This window comes from Biomphalaria glabrata, chromosome 8 (assembly GCF_947242115.1).
Source record: "Biomphalaria glabrata chromosome 8, xgBioGlab47.1, whole genome shotgun sequence".
Lineage (NCBI taxonomy): Eukaryota > Metazoa > Mollusca > Gastropoda > Planorbidae > Biomphalaria > Biomphalaria glabrata.
In genome coordinates, this window is record NC_074718.1 from 37738401 (window position 1) to 37759582 (window position 21182).

General features: G+C 37.6%; 3 protein-coding genes across 4 annotated transcripts; 1 reads left to right on the forward strand and 2 right to left on the reverse strand.

The window, feature by feature from the left end:
• Nucleotides 1–5224: 5224 nt before the first annotated feature.
• Nucleotides 5225–6142, reverse strand: LOC106067698 (craniofacial development protein 2-like). Its single transcript, XM_056039372.1, has 2 exons — nucleotides 5978–6142; nucleotides 5225–5803 (listed from the first exon to the last, which is right to left on the reverse strand). Exons 1-2 carry the CDS (start codon nucleotides 6140–6142, stop codon nucleotides 5225–5227), a joined length of 744 nt encoding a protein of 247 aa, XP_055895347.1.
• A 1488-nt stretch (nucleotides 6143–7630) lies between these two features.
• Nucleotides 7631–19981, forward strand: LOC106053191 (uncharacterized). Its single transcript, XM_056039551.1, has 2 exons — nucleotides 7631–7740; nucleotides 16833–19981. The coding sequence occupies exon 2, from the start codon at nucleotides 16839–16841 to the stop codon at nucleotides 18534–18536; it is 1698 nt and encodes a 565-aa protein (XP_055895526.1). The 5' UTR covers nucleotides 7631–7740; nucleotides 16833–16838; the 3' UTR covers nucleotides 18537–19981.
• On the reverse strand, nucleotides 9213–15552 carry LOC129927884 (uncharacterized). Of its 2 annotated transcripts, none has more exons than XR_008779534.1 (2): nucleotides 10510–15552; nucleotides 9213–9783 (listed from the first exon to the last, which is right to left on the reverse strand). XR_008779534.1 is itself a non-coding variant. In XM_056039549.1 (2 exons), exon 2 carries the CDS (start codon nucleotides 13241–13243, stop codon nucleotides 11321–11323), a length of 1923 nt encoding a protein of 640 aa, XP_055895524.1. In that variant the 5' UTR covers nucleotides 13244–14132; nucleotides 14859–15552; the 3' UTR covers nucleotides 9213–11320. The 2 variants fall into 2 exon arrangements, 1 of the variants encoding a protein (XP_055895524.1); XM_056039549.1 differs by having other exon boundaries at nucleotides 9213–14132; nucleotides 14859–15552.
• Nucleotides 19982–21182: the final 1201 nt, after the last annotated feature.

Here is a 21182-nt window from a genome sequence, read left to right on the forward strand (position 1 = left end):
TAAAAAAAATAAATAAATCTAGATCTAGTGTAAAAAATCTAGCTGGTAAAAAAAAAATCTAGATTTAGTGTAAGAAATCTAGATTAGATCTAAATCTAGCTATTACGTCTTTTTAAAATGCGAGTCACATTACGAGGTTTAATAAACATTACTATACCGAGTTATTTTAGCATTTCATTTAAAGAATTAGCTCCATATGACGTCAAAGGAAAAATATTCCATTACGTCACACGCCCTAGTTAGACTAAAAATGTCTTCTATACGAGCAGCTTCTTGAGGGTTCATAGACATTGGTGCATCGAGTGAGTTCTTTTAGCATTTCATTTGATGGGCTAGTTAGACTAAATATGTATATCATGGGCGTAGCCGGAGGGGGGGGGGGTTGGGGTTCAAAAAATGCAAACGACAATCCCCAAATTCCAAGAGCACAGTTAAGGAGGATTTTGATTTTAAAACCCCCTCCAAAATTTACGATAAACCCCCTCTTCAATATAAAAAAGCAAATTACACTCTCAAAATTCTATGAGCGTAGCCAAAGGGGTTTTGAGTTTACCCCCCCCCTCTCTTCAGTAGGATTTGAAGCTAAAAAAATACGTCTTCAAAATGTTATGAGCGTAGCTAAATGGGTTTTGACTAAGTTTTGAGTTTAAACCCCCCTTCAGCGGAGTCTGAAGGTTAAAAATACCTCTTTAATAATAAAAACAAAGCAAATTATACACTCAAAATGTTATGAGTGTAGTCAAAGGGGTTTAGAGTTTAAACCCCCCGCCAGCTGGGTTTGAAGCTACAAAATACTTCTTCAGTGTAAGAAAAAAAGCAAAATACGCACTCAAAATGCTATGAGCGTTGCCAAAAGGGGTTTTGAGTTTAAACCCCCCTACAGAGGGGTTCGATGCTAAACAAATATCTCTTCAATATAAAAAAAGCAAAGTACACACCAAAAATATTTTAGCGTAGCCCATCCTATTGGGGTTTTCAAGTTTAAATCCCTCTCATACAGATGGCTTTTTTTTTAAAGTTTAAAACCCCTCCAGATGGTTTTGAGTTTAAAATTCCCCTACAGAGTGTTTTGGGGTGGAAAACCTCTATCTTCAATATTATTCTAAAGCAAACTACAGTTACTAAGTTCAATTACCGTAGCTAAATGGGGTTTTGAATTTAAAAAAAAACAACTCCAGAGATTTTTTAGTTGAAAACCCCCAACAGATGATTTTGACGATAATCCTTCCCTTCTCGATATAAAATCTAAAGCAAACTACAGTCACTTAATTCCAAGAGCGTATTCAAGATAGGTTACACATTTCTACCAGTGGCGGGGCTCCATTAATAAATTGCAGTAAATAGTCATCTGCCGAAATTGAAAAACACTAAATGTGGCTCAACAAACATGGCTAAGAAATATTTTAGGAGTCATTTATAGAGATCGGGTGTAAATCAAGGAAATCCTATGCCGAAGTGGCAGTCAACACCTTAGCAAGATTGTGATAGAGCGTCGCATGAGGTTTGCGGGACATGTTCTCCGACAAAATGAATTACGCATAATAAGAGTTGCGATGACATACTAGTACAACTTGGTACCACACATTCATTGAGATCCTCAGAGCAGGTGGGAAGAGGCTTCAGACATTACCAGTGACAGATTTTTGTGGAAACAGCTTGACGGCAAATGCGCCGAACGGAGATTCTAAGTCAGTAAGAATAGCACATTAGGTTTTTGAAAATAAACTTTTTAATAGCTGGAAAATGCACTGTAGATACCTCAGAATATGCAAAAAAATCCCCCCCCCTAAAAAAAATCCTGGCTACGCCCATGATATATATATATATATATATATATATATATATATATATATATAATATATATATATATATATATATATATATATATATATATAAGGATTAAAGACGCTTTTTTGTTTTGTCTGTCAGTCTGTCTGTCAGTCATATTTATATATTTATAGTGAGAGAAAATAAGAATTCCAGATTAATCAAATACCGTTAATTAAATTTGTGGGATGGTCTATTATGAAAATTAGATGTACCATAGCCTTTTGGAGATTTTTGAACCATACTTTGGTGTAATGAAGTTGTTTTCCTTAAAAATCGGAACATAATATTAATGATAATTAGATTTTCTATTGTTTTAGCTAGAAAGTTAAATGTAGTGTAAGAGAGAAGTGCGATTTTACATCAATAGAATTAAAATATTTTTCATAAAAAAATCGGAACAATCAATTTTCGTAAATGAGAAAATTATTTGTTTTATTTATTAGAAGAGGGATTTCAAACATTTATTAGCGTTATTAAATTTTTCCTATAAAATTCGGATCATTTTTGGCGACGATTTATAAGAAAATTAAGGTAATGTAGGTCGATTTCTTTTTCGAAACAAAATCCGGAACATTCTTTACCGATTAAACAACTTTTATTATGTTTCGGCAAGAAAATTAACTTTAAAATAAGTCTAAAAAATGATTTGATTTTCAATAATCGTTTCTAGTAAATTACTTTCTTATTTTAAAATCCTGAACAACCTATTGTCGATATTTAAAAAAAAAAAAGTCATTTGACATAAATTAGTTTTCAGTTAAAAATTCGGAACAATTGATATTGATAAATAAACTATAGTGACGTAGTGTCAAAGAATATAAGTGTAATATTAGTCGATTATGCGATTTCAAACCATCATTTGACATAATTTATTTTTTTATAAAACAATATCCGGAACAACTTTATAGTTAATGAAATATAAATCAGTATAGATATTTTTATTTAGCATTCATATGCTATTTACATTAAAAAACCGGAACAATGTATTAAAGATCATATGTTTATTGCAATGTTCAAGCATGGAAATAAAATCTAATATTAGTTAGAAGAGCAAACAAATATTCGTTGGCATTGATTTGTTTTTCACAAATCATCCGGAACAATCTATTATAGATACTTAAAACTATTACAATATTCCTGAATAAAAAAAATAATGGTTAAATCAGATTTGCAATAGCCTTTAGTGTTATTTGTTAATCTAGTCGTGACGGACAGACCGACCAACAGACAAAACGCACAAAAAATAAGCTTCTTTTATTTAAATGGGGGCCATAAACAAAAAATAAATAAAATCTGATTTTTTAAAAAAGTTAAAGGAATAGGTTTAGCACCATAGCACGTTGTGACGTTACGCTACTGCACGAAAGTCGCTGCATAAAAAGTCCATTTTAAAAAATGTAAATGATATTTTTTCCTACAAAGTGCATTATTAGCCTATATAAACAAACAGAAATGTTTTCTTTTAATTTTAGCAGCTAGTTGATCAGAAAAAACACCTTTAACTATTATTTATATTTGTTGTAAACATTTCTGTACATTTTATATATATTTTTGACTTAGTGATATTGAAAATATACGACAATTGTCTATCTTTGTTAGCATATTGTAACATTGCTTCCCTTACATTTACGTAATTGTTTTAGAATGGGTGTATTTTTATGAAAAAATCGCTTGCATAATTAATTTTATAAATTAAAAGGTTTGCTTTTAGAAAACCAAAAGTAGCCGTTGCTCCTAAACTTTTCAAGCCGCATTTAATTGTGAAATAATATTTTTCATATCTCTTCTAGTTTTCGAGATCTGACTGTGACAGACGGACAGACGGACATTTTGCACAAACCTAATAGCGGCTTTTTACCCTTACGGGGGCCGCTAAAAATTTTAAAAAATACTCAGAAAGACACTGAAAGCATAACGCATAAGACGTAATCTTTTTTTTTTTTGAAGTAACGTCTGTATTATCTAAGATAAAATAAGATACGTTTTGCAGAAAACGTTTAGCTAAATTTAAATTAACTTTTTTTTTTCAAATTTTACAAAAACCTACAATCAATACTTACAATAATTGGTCTTAACATACATAGCTATTGCGATTTAGAGAAATAACACCTAGAACTAAAACTGATTGAGCACAATGCCAGATAATTACCAGGCTTCAACATTCTGGTTTTGTACAATGAAACGATTTATTTCAATTTTCTATCAATTCTTTAAACTGTTTACCATTAGATTGTTTGTAATAAATAAAGGAAAGATCCCCCTTTTAGACCTCGCAATCTACAGAGGGAATTATGTTAAGTTCATCTTTTTTTTGTTCTGCCAACGGCTTACGTGCAGGGTGTCATATGGCCTGAACGCCAACCAACCGCCCATAATTTCCTCGACAAAAGTTAGGCACCTATAACAATTGGTTGGACTAAGGCGCGCCCTAAAAAATAAAATCCCGAAGTTTAAAATCTTAGTCCTCACTGTAATTTGAACCCAGGACCACAGATTCGGAAGCTAAGTGCTTAACCATTCAGGCAACGCGCCCCATTTGAAAAAAAATTAAGCCAATTTTTAATTCCAAAAATCCGGAATTTTTAATTTCAGGATCCGAGTCCACCCAGCTCTAAGGGGTACCTGAAATTAATTGGGGAAAAGCAGAAGTGTAATGCCTCGATAGCTGGAGCAGTTAAACTTGTCACCCTTTTTGTATAGGGATATGATTACGGAATCTCGAAGTTCAGGTGGGACCATAGAGCGAACAAGTCTGTTAGCCTCTCGGTCAGGACGACAAAACCCATTTTAAATATTTCAGCGGGAAGTCCATCAGAGCCAGGTGCCTTGTTTTTTTTTTTTTGTTTAGATATTGCTGTCTCAAATTTTTCAGATGTCGGTCGGTCGTCGAGCTTCTCTTTTATAGTTTTCTGAGGGACATTTGCCAGCGATTTCTCCAATACGTGCCTTTTATCACCAAACAGCATACTGTAGTGTTCTGTCCAGCGATTTAGTATGTCCGCCTTGCTGGTAAATAGTATAGAACGATCGGATGATCTTAGCGGTGCTGTAGTCTGGTAGGTTGGGCCATAGGCACAACGAAGCGACTCATAGAAATAGCGTCTGTCACCAGTGTCAGCCTGTCTCACCAATTATTTTTTAGTTCCCTGATCTTTGACTGCAGAGTGTGACAAGAAGCTTTATAGAGAGTTCTGGCTGAGATGTCATTAGGGTTCGCGAGAACAGACCGATAGTATTTATGTTTATTCATTAGTAGTTCATTAATTGCGGTATTGTTCTCATCAAACCAGTCTCTGTTGGGTTTACTGCAATATCCCACGACTTTGGCCATCACGTCTTGAAGTATCGCTTTTAGCTGGCTCCAGTAGCTATCTGGATCATTGTACTGGGGCTTTCAAAGATTAGCCTCGAGTAGTACACTGAAGCGCTCTCGTACGTCAGCCAGCCTTTCAACATTTAGCTTCTTTGCCCTAGGCAGGCCATCTTTTTTTACCATCTTGATGGTGATGTTCAGCTTCGTCCGGACAAGACGATGATCCGTGTAACAGTCGGCACTGGGCATTACTCTAGTGTGCGTCACATCCCTGACATTCCACTGCCTCACTATTATGTAATCCAACAGGTGCCAGTGCTTTGAGCGTGGATGCATCCATGTGGTCTTGAAACTGCTTTTTTGTTGAAAAAACGTGTTGGTTATCGCAAGCTTTGCTTCAGAGCAGAGTTCCAACAGGAGCCTGCCGTTATCGTTGCAGTTGCCATGCCTACCTAGAACACCTGGCCAAGCGCTGTAGTCGTTCCCCACTCGAGCGTTGCAGTCGCCCATGATAATAAGTTTGTCAGTAGTGTTCACCTTGCACAGGACTCTCCTCAGGTCATTGTAGAATCTTTCCTTGGTTTCAGGCTCTGCCGGCAGAGTGGAAGCGTAAGCACTGATAATAGTAACGTATCTGGAGCCATCTAACGGTAGTCTGAGCTACATCAGTCGGTCTGAGTGACCAACAGGGATATCTAATAGTTTCTTGGCAAGAGATTGCTTTACCATAAAGGCCACCCCCGATTGCCTGTGCTCCTCAGGGCCTTTTCCGGACCAGTATAGGGTGTAGCCAGCCCATCTTTCAGTCAACGACCCCTGGCTTGCCAGGCGTACCTCACTGAGGGCAGCTATAACTTCATCTAGCCGAGCCAACTCTAAAGCCACCAGCGCAGACTTCCGTTGAGGGCATTCATTTTCGTTGCTGTCCTGCAGTGTGCGGACATTCAAGCAGGTGACTCTGAGAGGTATCCTTTTATCGACTCGTTTCGGACTAGTCATTTGTGGGCTAAGTACTGTATTGCCTCCAGCCTGCGCAGAGTATTTATATAGTGATAATTGGCTCGCGCAGACCAATACCACTCTTTAAGCTAAATGCAGTTCACAGTAGCACAGAAGTCGAGACGGCCGTGAACAACAGATAGCCGTAGGTTTTATATCGGAGTTTCCGTCTCCTAGACTGGCTGCTGACCAAAGCTATAGAGCCCAGTCTGCCCAATGGCCGAATAGCCGACTTGTTTCTACATCACATACACTCTAGAGATCTAACTAAATCTAGATCTAGTCCTAGAAATGGTGAATGCTAGTAAAGCTTGTAATAAAATAATAGATAGCCCGAGCTAGAATCAACAACTAGCCTTTTTGAAAGTATTTTATCAGACTTAGACTTGACTAGGTATAGTCTATAGATCTAGATACAATCTACTTTGTTCACACAATCATCATCATTTGAGTGAAGGAAAACGCAATTGCTTCCGGCGGCAAAAAAATATGCATTGTTAAAAAATACACTAAATACACTAAGTAATAAAGAGAGACAAGATAAAATATAACAACAGACCAGATTAGTGTACACAATTAAAAAAACAACAATTTCTTAACAATTTTACGCTAAAGTGTAGATTAAATAGCTAGATAGATAGCCAGATAGATAGCTAGATAACGTAATAGATAGATAGATAGATAGATGATAGATATATAGATAGATAGATAGATAGATAGATAGATAGATAGATAAATAGATAGATAAATAGATAGATAGATAGATAGAGGATAGATAGATAGATAGATAGATAGATGATAGATAGATAGATAGATAGATAGATAGATAGATAGATAGATAGATAGATAGATAGATAGATAGATAGATAGATAGATAGATAGATAGATAGATAGATTGACATAGATTGACACACAGACACGCTTACTGACTGACTAAATGGTTGATAAAAAGATGGATGATTAAATGATTTATTGACTGATTGATGCAAAGCTTCCTAGCACTCTGCATGATAAAAGGAATTGAGTTACCTACTTGACCTTATCCATTTGTTACAGATAATTAGAGTTTGTATTTATTGTAATACATTTGTTTACAGATAATTAGAGTTCGTATTTATTGTAATACATTTGTTACAACAGATTTTCGTTGGAATTAAATCAGAAATGTCCACATAAGTAACTAATCAGATTTCTGTGACTTTAAAATGATCAATTATAATGTAAAGTTGTTTTTTTCAGTTTGTCAAGAGATATCCCGATTAAATCATTGAAGAAATGTTTTCAATTGAACCTGGCACTTCATTTATTAATCATTGATTTACCTAATGTGATCTCTTTTGACCGTTTACAACCTGCTTCCAAACCCGAAACTTGACACGAAATTCACTAAACTAAATTGAGTAATTATTTTCACACTAAAAAAAAAGATCTTTAAATTATTGTTACCCATAATAAGATCTTTCGACTAAATCTTAATTTTAAAGAGGCGCTCTTTCGTCCATTTTAAGAACCAGTCTCAATCTAGTACAGACAAGAGACAACATCTAAAAAAAAATTTTTTTCAAGATCAAGTTTGTAAACATCAAAAGTTTTCTGTAGTAAGTGAATATTGTAGCTAGAAATTAAGCACATAATTTTCAACATTTATTTCATACATTGTAAAACGTATTTTGTTTTAAAGAGTTAAGTATAACAAATAAACTCTGATTGACCAAGGGTAAAGAGAGTTAATACAGGTTTCAACTCTACCTGACAGTTTTAAATGGGATATTCTTTAACAAAATATTATATATGTAAATATTAATAATAATAATAATAATAATAATCTTTATTGTCCGTATGGAAATTTGTCTTACAAGTTGTGTATTACACCAAAGTATATGTAGTAGTAAGTAAAGTCCCCCTTGAAGACTTTGTGGTCTATAGGGCAGATGATGTAAAGGTCGTCTGTTCAATATAGTACAGATAATATGTTAGTTTATTTAATCACTCTCATCTCTTTGAGCTATACTATTTACAGGTTTATGCTGTGTTTAGAACTAAATTAAATACACTAAATAAGACATGAGCAGGGCCGGACTTAGGCTTTCAGAGGCCCCGCGCTTATTCTAGGTGTAAACTTTTTAATTAAATCATTATCTTATATATAATAACAGGGTTTCCAAGGCTTCCTGATTTTCCAGGGCCTCCTGGAAATCTCCTGTAATGGCAAAATATACGAAAAAGTCCTGGAATTCTCCTGAATAGTCATACAAATCTGAAAAATAGACAAAATTGTATTTTGTGGTGCTAATACTACGCGCGATTAAAAAAAACGGCATTTTAGCTTTCATTAACTAAACATTTATTGCAAAGGATTATGTCTTTTCTAATACAAAATCTTTATTTTGACATTAAGCTTATCCCTACCCAGACTGGGTCCCCCGCAATCCGTTTCGCATAGGGCACCCGCAATTATTAGGGCGGGCCCTGGGCATGAGTCAACTTCCAGTTTCTGCTAGTATTTTCCTTGCTTTTAAAACTGGACAAAATGTCTCTGTATCGAGTTAAGAAAATGTTCCAGTCCCATTTACAAACTGTTCTAGATGCTCTATTCAAATGTATGCCACTTTTTCTATTTAGGCTTGCATTATATTGTTATCGGATCTATTAAATAAATATGTCTTTCTAAATTGTCTTCCATCGTTATAGGTACTGTTGTAGTTATTATTGTAAACATTGCTAGATTTTCTTTGTCCAATTGTTTGAACTAAAACATTGTGATATTCTGTTGTAATTCTTTTGAGGTTACTGCCTGTTGTATTACATCTGAACTTACCTACACTGATTTTTAAAAGGCGCGGTGGCTGAGTGGTAAAGTGCTTAGCTTTCGGGGTTCAAATCCTGGTGAAGATTGGGATTTTAATTTCGGAATCTTCAGGCGCCTCTGAGTCTACCCAGCTCTAATGGGTTCCTGACATTAGTTTGAGAAAAGTGAAGGTGGTTTGTCGTTGTGTTGGCCACCCGTAGGCCATAGAAAGGTCTGAAAGGGGAACTTTATTATTTTTTTTTTACCGATTTGTAAAGGGTGTGACAAGTCGGATTAAGATTTGGCCGTTTTGGGTGTCTAGGGGATTTTTATGGTTTGAGAATCCTTACTTGCACATATAAACTACAAGCACAGCGTTATAATGCAGGCAACAAATACTATATTTAGATGTAAACTTATGTACAGTTTATTATACAAAATAAGATAATGAAAGGTGAAATGCTGTACAGTTGCTAGTATGGGATCTAGCTTATTTACATATATAGGACTATCATCATCAGATATTAGAACCAAGTGGTCTGAGTGTCATTAGGCTGGTTGCTTAGCTTTTGGTCCTTGTGCTGCACTGGTGAGACGGGTGTGGCTGGTACTGATGCTGTCTGCTAGTGGGCTGGCGTAGTGGATCCAGGCTCCGTGTGCAGTCCAACTTGTATGGTTGCAGAGCTAAGCTGCGTCTACCAATCAGTTAAGCCAGTGACGAGTCTGTGGCTAGCGTTGTTACTTGGACTCTTGAAGGATGAGTAGGTCTGATGTCTACAGATCTGGTGCCAGCAAATCTGCTATCAGCTTTAGGTTGCTAAGATTTCAGGCGGATGTAGCCTATAGATAAAAGCTGCAACGATATGATGTATGCGTCGGTTTAGCCATAATGATAACACTGGGAGGTAGATGCCTTTCCGTGAAGGACATCTTCAGACTGATGTATAGAAACTATAAGCTAGTTTCATAAATATCAAAGGGAACTAACAAATGAATATAGTGTCCCATCAAGGGAGATAACAATAATAATGGGGACTCCCATAAAGGGAAATAACAAACAATAATAAGTGATATATGATAAGTAATACAAGTGTCGTTCACCAATCACGGTGAGTAGCAAGTACCTATATCGCTTAGATAAATGAGATGAAAGGGGAAGGGGAGATCAACGTCTGATACTCGCCCATGCTCTCACATAAGTAAACATAGAGCATAAGTAAATACATACTCAGTAATAAGACATGTTTACATAAATGTTTGGATAATTCCCTGCCAAGGAATTAATCAATGATACTACGTTGAAGGCTCGTGCTGAGCGCTAATATATCAGAGTTAAATTAATAATAGTTAAAGAGCTAAATACATCTGGTAAGAATTGTTAATAAACTCTAGTCCAGCTGGTTTGAACATTTAGCCACAAAAGTCATGATATAAAATATAAGTATACAGTAATCTACTTACATTATCCATGATAAGAATGCACAAATATATACACAAGTAATGTAGTAATAAATGCACAAATATACATATATACATTACTAAGTAAAATGGTTCTCAAGCACTTTACTAAGTTACATACCACCAATCCAAAGTGAAATAAGGGAATGAAAATAGTCTAGAGCTCAAGCAAGAGTTAGATGTGCTCCCTGTGGGCTCTCCAGCGTGAATGAGATCGGACGATGAAGTTTGTCCATATACACGTGGATAGAAAAGGGGGGGGGTGAGTGGCGGGAGATAGGTGCAGAGGTGGTCTAGACTATCTGACGTCTTTGACAATGGGGGTCCACGCTTGACCGTGACGAGAGTTTCCGGGAGATAGACATTGCGCGAAGGCGCGAGTTGAAAGCCCAGGAAATCAGCCCAGGTGGCCAGGTGGATTATGAAGGGGAGATTATCGGAGCTCGGCCAAAATCAAGGGAGATTATACCTTGATAATGGCTAGTGCTAGACGAATAGCGTTGCCCGAGGCGTTAAGTTGAATGGGTACTTTGAAGTGACCAGCCGCTCCCGGAAGGGGGGGGGGTCAACGGATGTTTGCCACGATAGATGGAGGGAGTGTACTCTTGTCAAGAGTCTAGTGTGACACGTGTCAAAGTGGGGATAGTAAAATGTGACATCGCTGCCAAAGGGGGTGGGGTTGGATTGGAGGGGTGGTGGCTGTGTTTTTAGCGCTTGATTGGCTAAATTAATAAAATTGATGATTAATAGCGAGTAAATAAATTAATTAAATGCTTAGACCTGAGTGATATCTTGAGTGAGCTAAAACGGTTCGTCACAACCCTCCCTGCGTAAGATAGGTCTTTGTTAAAAGATCTATAAAGTGCTAACGTTGATATCACTCAAGTTTCGTCTACTGTCGGTCGTAGCATTTAAGAAAATTTTTCCAGTAGTTAAGAGGTTGCCAAGGTCCAGATGGGTGTCCGTCCTAAGGGTCCGCTGTCGCCTATGTTCTGTCCGCAGGCGGATTGCCACGTGGAAGGGGCAATTCTGGAAACCTGGGGAAATAGGCCGGGTAGATAGGACTGGGTACATCTCCTTCTTGGGGCAGACCAGTAAGAGGGATGGACGTTATGGCGGAGGGCCCAATGCGCGTATGTTGGACGGGGCTTATCTCTAAAGCCATAGTGAGGCGTTTCTTCGTGAGTGCGATTGATCGGCTTACCTCTAATTTTCCAGACACGGTCAATGTCAGGGAAGAGTGGCCTTAAAGTGTGGGTGGAGCCGTGATGAGGCCCACTTTCACGAGAGTGAAAGTTCACTTTCCTCTGTGACTTCCTGGCAGGATCAGTGACAGGCATTAGTGGTTTGATAGCTGAAGAGCGGGAGTTACAAGAACTCTCACGAGTGTAGGTATTTCGCTTACCTCGTGACTTCCTAGCAGTGCCAGTGTCAGGGTTGAGCGGTTTGATTGCTGAGGAGCGGGGGCTAAACGAACCCTCACGAGTGTAGTTATTATGCTTACCTCGTGACTTCCTGGCAGTGTCAGTGCCTGGGTGGAGCGGCTTGAGCTTGGCTGAGGAGCCAGTAAAGGATTTGTTAGAGTGGCGACCAGGGCTTCCAACCGGCTGGTTGCTGCCACCTTTCTGCTTTGTCGTTCTACCAACGGGCAGAGAGAAGTATGGTTTATTGACAACTCCTAGAGGTATGTACCTGGAGCCTAGAATGAAGTCATACACTGGCGATTCCATGACAACTGCCTCAATGGTACCATGCACGTACTTGCACTCTACGTGGACCCTAGCAATAGGAAGAACCTTTGGAGGGATCTCACGGTCAATGGACTGAATCGTCACAGTTCTATCTGTGAGATCAGCTGGGTCAACCAGTGCTTTGCGGATAACTGAACTTACCGCACAGCCTGTGTCAAATAAGGATCGGACGTACCGCCCATTTACCAGAATGGTCTCAATCCCAGGGGGAGATGAGACAGGTTGAGGAAGTAACGGTAGGACTTCCGTTTCCGTTAGGCCAAGAGAAGTGGGTTCAGGGGCCACAGTCAGTGTTGATATGACGTATGGGTCGCCCGCTGTTCTATCAGTCTGTGTTTGCTGATTAGTCACAGAGGGTTTGAGGACCGAGGTCATTACTGAAATGGTCTGTGGGGCCTGCTGCTTTTGGCGGTTGCGGTTAGATTTGCGGCTACTCATGCTGTTGTTGCAGTCATGGTAGGCTTGGCTAGGTTTGTTGCCACGCGTGCTGTTGTTACAGTCACGGTGGGCTTCGTTCTGGTTATGACGAGGCTTACATGCTGGGCGATTACAGTTTTCGTGCGTGGCTGGTTGTTGGATTGGTGCTTTTTTAGGTGGGGTTTTGCTCGAGGGCATTGGCTGAATTGGGGCATCGCAGAGACTATTAGACTGAGCAGGAGGGTCGGGCTGAGTAGACAACGTGGTATTGTTGAGAGGAGGGGTATCAGGCATGAATGTTTCATCCTTAGCAGTAACTTCTGTGTCCGTTTGGGCAGTGTGCCCAGTTGGGACATGAGCCATGGTCTTACTCTCCTCTGCTTCCTGGTCTTGTCTTGCGAATGTGCTGTTCAGCTCCAAACTCTGCGGCCTATAGCTATCTCTGATTTCTAGTATTTCCTTCTCTTTGGCTATGGCTACTTCTATTTCCCTTCTCTTTCTTTCCATAGCTATTTCATGTCTCCTTTCCTTCTCCTTTCTTCTTTCTTCCATCTCCTTATCAATTTGTGCCCTCACAAATTCTTTCTGCTCTGCCTCATCGTCATACATGACGGCCGCGAGTTCTCTGAGTTCAGCTATTATTTGTTTCATGTCAGAGTCCGCTTTGGAGCGTGTGCCACTGGCCATGATGGTGAGGGGTGCTAGGATTGTGAGGGTGGGTGATGAAGGGGAAAGGCGGAAGGTAGAGTAAGAGGTGGAGACGATGATGGAGCTGCTGAAAGCAATTACTTAAGAGTTACAGGAAAGGTGGTATTAACCTTTGTTTGGTGCTTAAGAACCTGTAAATGAAGTACAATTACAGCAATACAAAATTAGAAAATTAAATAGCTCTAAATGACACTCGATAGACTTGTACTCTAACAATGATGATAGTTAAAATACTGGGGAGTTGCCTGCTGTGCTTGCAGTATTAGTTGGGTAAATCCCGGACGAGGCTCGCCATTGTGACAAGTCGGATTAAGATTTAGCCGTTTTGGGTGTCTAGGGGATTTTTATGGTTTGAGAATCCTTACTTGCACATATAAACTACAAGCACAGCGTTATAATGCAGGCAACAAATACTATATTTAGATGTAAACTTATGTACAGTTTATTATACAAAATAAGATAATGAAAGGTGAAATGCTGTACAGTTGCTAGTATGGGATCTAGCTTATTTACATATATAGGACTATCATCATCAGATATTAGAACCAAGTGGTCTGAGTGTCATTAGGCTGGTTGCTTAGCTTTTGGTCCTTGTGCTGCACTGGTGAGACGGGTGTGGCTGGTACTGATGCTGTCTGCTAGTGGGCTGGCGTAGTGGATCCAGGCTCCGTGTGCAGTCCAACTTGTATGGTTGCAGAGCTAAGCTGCGTCTACCAATCAGTTAAGCCAGTGACGAGTCTGTGGCTAGCGTTGTTACTTGGACTCTTGAAGGATGAGTAGGTCTGATGTCTACAGATCTGGTGCCAGCAAATCTGCTATCAGCTTTAGGTTGCTAAGATTTCAGGCGGATGTAGCCTATAGATAAAAGCTGCAACGATATGATGTATGCGTCGGTTTAGCCATAATGATAACACTGGGAGGTAGATGCCTTTCCGTGAAGGACATCTTCAGACTGATGTATAGAAACTATAAGCTAGTTTCATAAATATCAAAGGGAACTAACAAATGAATATAGTGTCCCATCAAGGGAGATAACAATAATAATGGGGACTCCCATAAAGGGAAATAACAAACAATAATAAGTGATATATGATAAGTAATACAAGTGTCGTTCACCAATCACGGTGAGTAGCAAGTACCTATATCGCTTAGATAAATGAGATGAAAGGGGAAGGGGAGATCAACGTCTGATACTCGCCCATGCTCTCACATAAGTAAACATAGAGCATAAGTAAATACATACTCAGTAATAAGACATGTTTACATAAATGTTTGGATAATTCCCTGCCAAGGAATTAATCAATGATACTACGTTGAAGGCTCGTGCTGAGCGCTAATATATCAGAGTTAAATTAATAATAGTTAAAGAGCTAAATACATCTGGTAAGAATTGTTAATAAACTCTAGTCCAGCTGGTTTGAACATTTAGCCACAAAAGTCATGATATAAAATATAAGTATACAGTAATCTACTTACATTATCCATGATAAGAATGCACAAATATATACACAAGTAATGTAGTAATAAATGCACAAATATACATATATACATTACTAAGTAAAATGGTTCTCAAGCACTTTACTAAGTTACATACCACCAATCCAAAGTGAAATAAGGGAATGAAAATAGTCTAGAGCTCAAGCAAGAGTTAGATGTGCTCCCTGTGGGCTCTCCAGCGTGAATGAGATCGGACGATGAAGTTTGTCCATATACACGTGGATAGAAAAGGGGGGGGGGGTGAGTGGCGGGAGATAGGTGCAGAGGTGGTCTAGACTATCTGACGTCTTTGACAATGGGGGTCCACGCTTGACCGTGACGAGAGTTTCCGGGAGATAGACATTGCGCGAAGGCGCGAGTTGAAAGCCCAGGAAATCAGCCCAGGTGGCCAGGTGGATTATGAAGGGGAGATTATCGGAGCTCGGCCAAAATCAAGGGAGATTATACCTTGATAATGGCTAGTGCTAGACGAATAGCGTTGCCCGAGGCGTTAAGTTGAATGGGTACTTTGAAGTGACCAGCCGCTCCCGGAAGGGGGGGGGGTCAACGGATGTTTGCCACGATAGATGGAGGGAGTGTACTCTTGTCAAGAGTCTAGTGTGACACGTGTCAAAGTGGGGATAGTAAAATGTGACATCGCTGCCAAAGGGGGTGGGGTTGGATTGGAGGGGTGGTGGCTGTGTTTTTAGCGCTTGATTGGCTAAATTAATAAAATTGATGATTAATAGCGAGTAAATAAATTAATTAAATGCTTAGACCTGAGTGATATCTTGAGTGAGCTAAAACGGTTCGTCACAAAGGGGAAATAGCCATTGTAAACATACTGCTGACAAATTGCTTCCAAAGCGCAGATTGAGAAACTGATCACATTTTATTATCCTGCCGGATAAGACTTCTACCAACTAGGATCCACACATCTTAGTGAAAAAAATAAAATTACCCCTGAATACCACAAGCACAACCAAATTAGAAAAATTTCTCAATGACTGATGCAGACAACAGGTGGGCCTCTAGACGTGATGCTATGTACCAGACACCATCACTGGTCTTTGGTAAAGAAGTACAGAATAACTAGGTCTAGTTTCAGGCAAGTCTGCCAAAAATGAAAACTCACTAGGAATAAGAGAGTAGCCATGCTAACTACCTACCGCAAGAAACCTGCAACCGCTTAGATCTACACGAAACAACGCCCGAAGAATAGCGAGACAGTGCGCTAACAAATATTGGCAGGCAGAGCCATAGTGAGCAAAACAAGCGCCCGAGGCAAGATACATTATTGGCACCCAACTCCCTTCTTTTCTATGACTAGAAATACAGGCTCATAAATAAAATGTATTTACTAATAATATAATACAAGAATATTTTCAATAGAGGTTTTCGTCTGTTGCTAAGTTAAAATTTACTTCAAAAACTAAAACTGACCTCTCTCTCATCTCTAAAGCAATCAAGAGAATTCAGCGTTTACCTTTGTTACAAATTAAATATTCTTGGTTGTTGTTTTTTTTAAATAATAATATCACTGTCTCACTGTCTCACTGTCTCTAAGCCAAAACTTGTCCGTTTTGATGAAACAAATAACATTTTGCGCCAAATTCTCAATTGTATCCAAACAATGTGAACTGACAATCTCGACATTAAGTCCCCCCCCCCCCCAAAAAAAAAAAAAAGTATAGGCGCGATAGAGAAAGGGGGAGAGAATAAAGACTGATGTTTGTAAAAATTGTTTTACATGTTTCAGATTTTGCTTCAGTTTACTTCCTAGTCTAAACCTCCCACAGGAAGACGTCGGGTGGGAGCGGGCAGGGTTTAAGCCCGAGACCATCGATAAATCCAAAACGACAGTCCAGCGCGCAAATCGCACGACCAGGCAGCCATCCATGTGAATGACTTTATCTGGGTTCAAAGAATTACCGTACCTAGTAAAGTGAAAGTTCCACAATTGTTTGACCCTTTTATGCTTCAACAAACAACGACGTATAATGCTGAATGAAATCAGATTAAGCTTATGACATTTACAATTATTTTTTTTAAATGAATTCTAATGTATTTATTTTAAATATATTTGTTTTAGATCCTGATGACCAACATGCTGTTGTCTAAGCTCCGTGTCTTCATGGCACTATTAGAAGTAGTCAACGTCAATGGCATGACGGTTCCGTGGTCGAAATCCAATCGAAGTGACCACCAAGTATTATGTAAGGATTATGACTCCTACGTGGTCGGATTTGGACTTAACCATACCGATGCTCTTACAAATTTGGAATCAGCCAAGTGCGAGAAAATGCAGCGTGGGAATTCATCGGCGATCGTAGTCGAATATGTTGATTGGAATAAAAAAATAGATAAGAACCAAGTATGGCTCCATTGCCCCAGCGGATTCTTTCTTCAGGGTATGCAGATATTTTTAATTAAACCCACTAGAATGCTAAACGGCAGATGTTGTAAGCCTGCGAAGCACCCTTTTTATTACCGTGATTGTAATATTGTGGAGGTAACCGATCATCAATTCAACTTCTTACTGAGTTGTCCACCAAATCGCTCTGTAACGGCACTTCACAAATCTCGCTGCGGTAAAAGCCATTGTTTTGACAAAATTTACTGCTGTCAGCTTAAGGACGAAGAAGAAGACAGAAGTTCTGAAGAAATAAAACAAAAAATAATGGAAAATAGTTTAACGAACTTGGCAACTCTGGCCAACATGCTGGGTTACGCCTATCCCCTAGGTGCTAGAGGCATCAATGTGGGAGAAGATTTCCACATGGAAGGAAATTCCTGGGTTGCCAACAAACAAGACTTTAATGGAAAAGAATGTAGGATACCAGGATGTAATGAAAGACTCACTATTGAATACAAAAACTGGTCTTTAGCCGTAAAAGACATTATATATGGTGATAAGGTCATTGACAATTTAAGCCCTGAAGCTATACATAGTGGTGTAGAGTATAACCACATGAATACAAGCTCGACCAAAACATTTGAATTTTCAAAGATAATATCGGAAACTATTGTGCACTCTATAACCAGCAGTTTTACTACCAGTGCGGAAATGTCAGCTTCGCTTGATTTCGGATTTAAATCATTTGGTGGGTCGATCTCCTTGACATTAGGCATTGAACATTCAACAACAAGTTCAAGTGAAGACAGCAATATGAAATCTGTTTTGTATAAAGCGTCTACGACCCATACCATTCCACCTCAGTCAGCTGCGAAATATTCGGCTGTAGTGAGCAAAGTTAGAACAACTATTCCCTATACGGCTGTCATTGCAGCAAGGTTCAGTGTAAGGTTTACTGGCTATTTGAGAGTCAGAGAAGGCTTGGAACATCCTAATTTCAACTTTCATTACCGTTATTCTAATATTCTCGATAAAAATAAGTGGATAGATTTTACATTTGGCGATACATCTGAACCATTCCACGCTGCTCTTCAACGAGCAAACCAAACTAAATGTTTGCCTTGGCTCTGGAATGAGATAAAGCAGAATTACAATGACTCCATTCCTTTAATTAATGAACTTGCAGACGAGAATCAGTATGCATTCACATTGAGCGGGAAACTGGAGCATATTGCTGGGTCAAAGATCGATGTCGTCTGGAAAGAAGTGAGACTACACCGCCGCTCTACGTATGATGAACTTGGAGCTGGAAATAGCTGTCCCAATAGAACCTATATCGCTAAAACAGGTCCGAGTGACAAACCTGCAAAGGTTAATTACCCTAAAATTAATATACCCAAGGCAAAACCTTCTGAAATAAAACCTACTCTCGCGGATTAAAACCTTTATTAGGTCATAGACAACCGTCTATTATTGCTTTGTGTCTTCATGTGTGTCTTTGCAATTGATTTTTTCCTTTAAACATTAACGCGCTTCTTTCTAAGTAATAAAACACGCAAAAACCATAGAGCCTTTTTTTTAAATCAACGTTTCTCAAACTTTGCCAGTGGCACCATCTAAATGAGAAGAGTTTTGTTCGCGCCCAATTTTGCTAGATTAAAACATCGGGGTGCACTGTATGCTATCACAGAGAGGACATCTAGCATTTCACAAAGTAATGATAAGGAAACGGCATTCCTTTTATCCTTATGCAAAAATATTATAATATGTTTAGAACCCACATTGCTTAGTACATGCTTATTAAAGCTAGTCCATACATTTTAGTTTCGTAGATAAGTTTAAAGTTTTCAAATTATAAAAAGGCTTTTTCCGGAGATAGTATTGAAGAGTCAAAAGGTTTAGGTCTGTATAAGTCTGTTGGAGCACTGTAATCCCAATCTCGCGTTTGCGTTCTTAAGTTTATCCTCGTCTAATTTACAATTCACTTTTTACTATACTATATGTAACACGTAACTTCATTTAAACAAAAATTCTGGGTGGGTGGACGCGGTTCTCTAAAACGGCTCTAATAATATTCCTAGAAATTCAACAGTTGCTGCACTTGTAGGTCACACTGGGAAATATCTGACAGTTATAACTTTTTTCAAATACAAAAAAAAAAAAAAAAAATTAAGTTAAATTTGGTTAGACAATAAATATTTACCTTGAACAAATGATACGTTTTCGGGTATGCTAGGACAAATTTGTACAAAGGCTCCTTCTTCCCTAGCGCTATTAGAGCATGGAATGGGTTGCCTGAGCTAGCTAGGAAAATAGTGACTTGGCAGAATTTAAGTCATTGATTAATATGCATGGTTAAATGCATGAGGCGCAGGACGTAATCATCTTCTTTTTTTTTTGAAGCAACGTCTGTATTATATAAGATAAGAAGAATAAGATAAGTTCTTGTTAATATTTTAATGTGTTAAGCTTTGGAAATAACATAATTTTACTTGGTTGATAATCAAACATAGATTCAGAGCTGCAATAAAAATACAACGTTTTTTCCCCCTCGAACAAAAAAAAAAATTGTCCTTTCTCTTTGGTCTAGACTTTGATGTCTTCTTGAGTGGAACTCGTGCCCCCGCGCGGGTCGTGTGCCACAGTTTGAACAACACTGTGCTAAACTATCCTATGTCAGATAATATACTCCAACCAGAAACTTTGCTTTAACCCTTTTTCTTAACAATTCATATTAATATGAAAGCACATTGTATGTCTACATGAGCGCTGAAACTGCCACACACGTGATTTGTTTTTCTTTTACCTTGCAATTGTACAATCTGGCAATCTAATCTCTTTCTGTTTATTGAATACTATTAAATTATTTTTTTTTGCATTCTAAATGGTGTTTAATTTATTATATTTGTTTTGTACCTGTCGATTTTGACAAACTGGTATATATTTTATGTTCTATCAAATAGCATAGCTTTTGAAATACGATAGGACAAGGAAAACATTACTTGCATTTGCTCTACCTAGGCACCACAGCTCGCTGTGTTCATCCCATGGTAAAAATAGTAATATAAAAAGTATTTATACTTTTATAAATTAAAACAATTATAAATTTTTATGCTATACTTTTATACATTTACACAATCATACATTTTTTGTTAGTTTTTTTTTTACTTTTATGCATTTATATATTTATACTTTTTACTTTTATACATTTATACTGTTATACATTTTACTTTTATACATTTATACTGTTATACATTTTACTTTTATACATTGATACATTGATACATTGATAGTTTAATACTTTTATATATTTATACTTTTATACACTTATACTTTAATATATCTATACATTTATACATTTATACATTTATACATTTATACATTTATACTTTTATAATTTTATACTTTTATACATTTATACTTTAATACATTTATACATTTTTACAATTATACATTTATACATTTATACTTTTAAACATTTATTTATTTTATACTTTTATACTTTTATACTTTTAAACAATTATACTTTAATATAGCTATACTTTTATGCTTTTATACATTTATACACTTATACTTTTATACATTTATATTTGTATGCAGTCTTAATAAAAGATAAGGGGGGTAATGGACGGTGAAACAAGAAACAAAATGTGAAAAAGTCATTAATAAATAAAACTTATCTAAGTGAAATAGCTTTGCGCTTACAACTATATCTCTCAATCATGTGGAAGTTATTTCCCATTTTCGATATCAAACAAAAAAAAATATTTAAAAATAATCAATTGACTGATTCACATTTTGTTAGGTACAATACATTTTTTTTTTCTAAGGTTTCAACTTGATCCGACAATGGGTGTGGGAGAAACAAACCCTACACATTGAGCATTATCTATACATTTTGAACGGTTCATTTCCCTTGTTGTTATCAAACACAAAAAAACGAAATAACCTTTTAATTAATTGACTAATTGTCTATACTAATTAATAATTGTGCAAAGTTTCAATTAGATCCGAGAAAGCTTTTGGGAGAAATAACGTGTACAAACTTTTAAAATTGACAAACTGACATATATACAGATAGAGAGT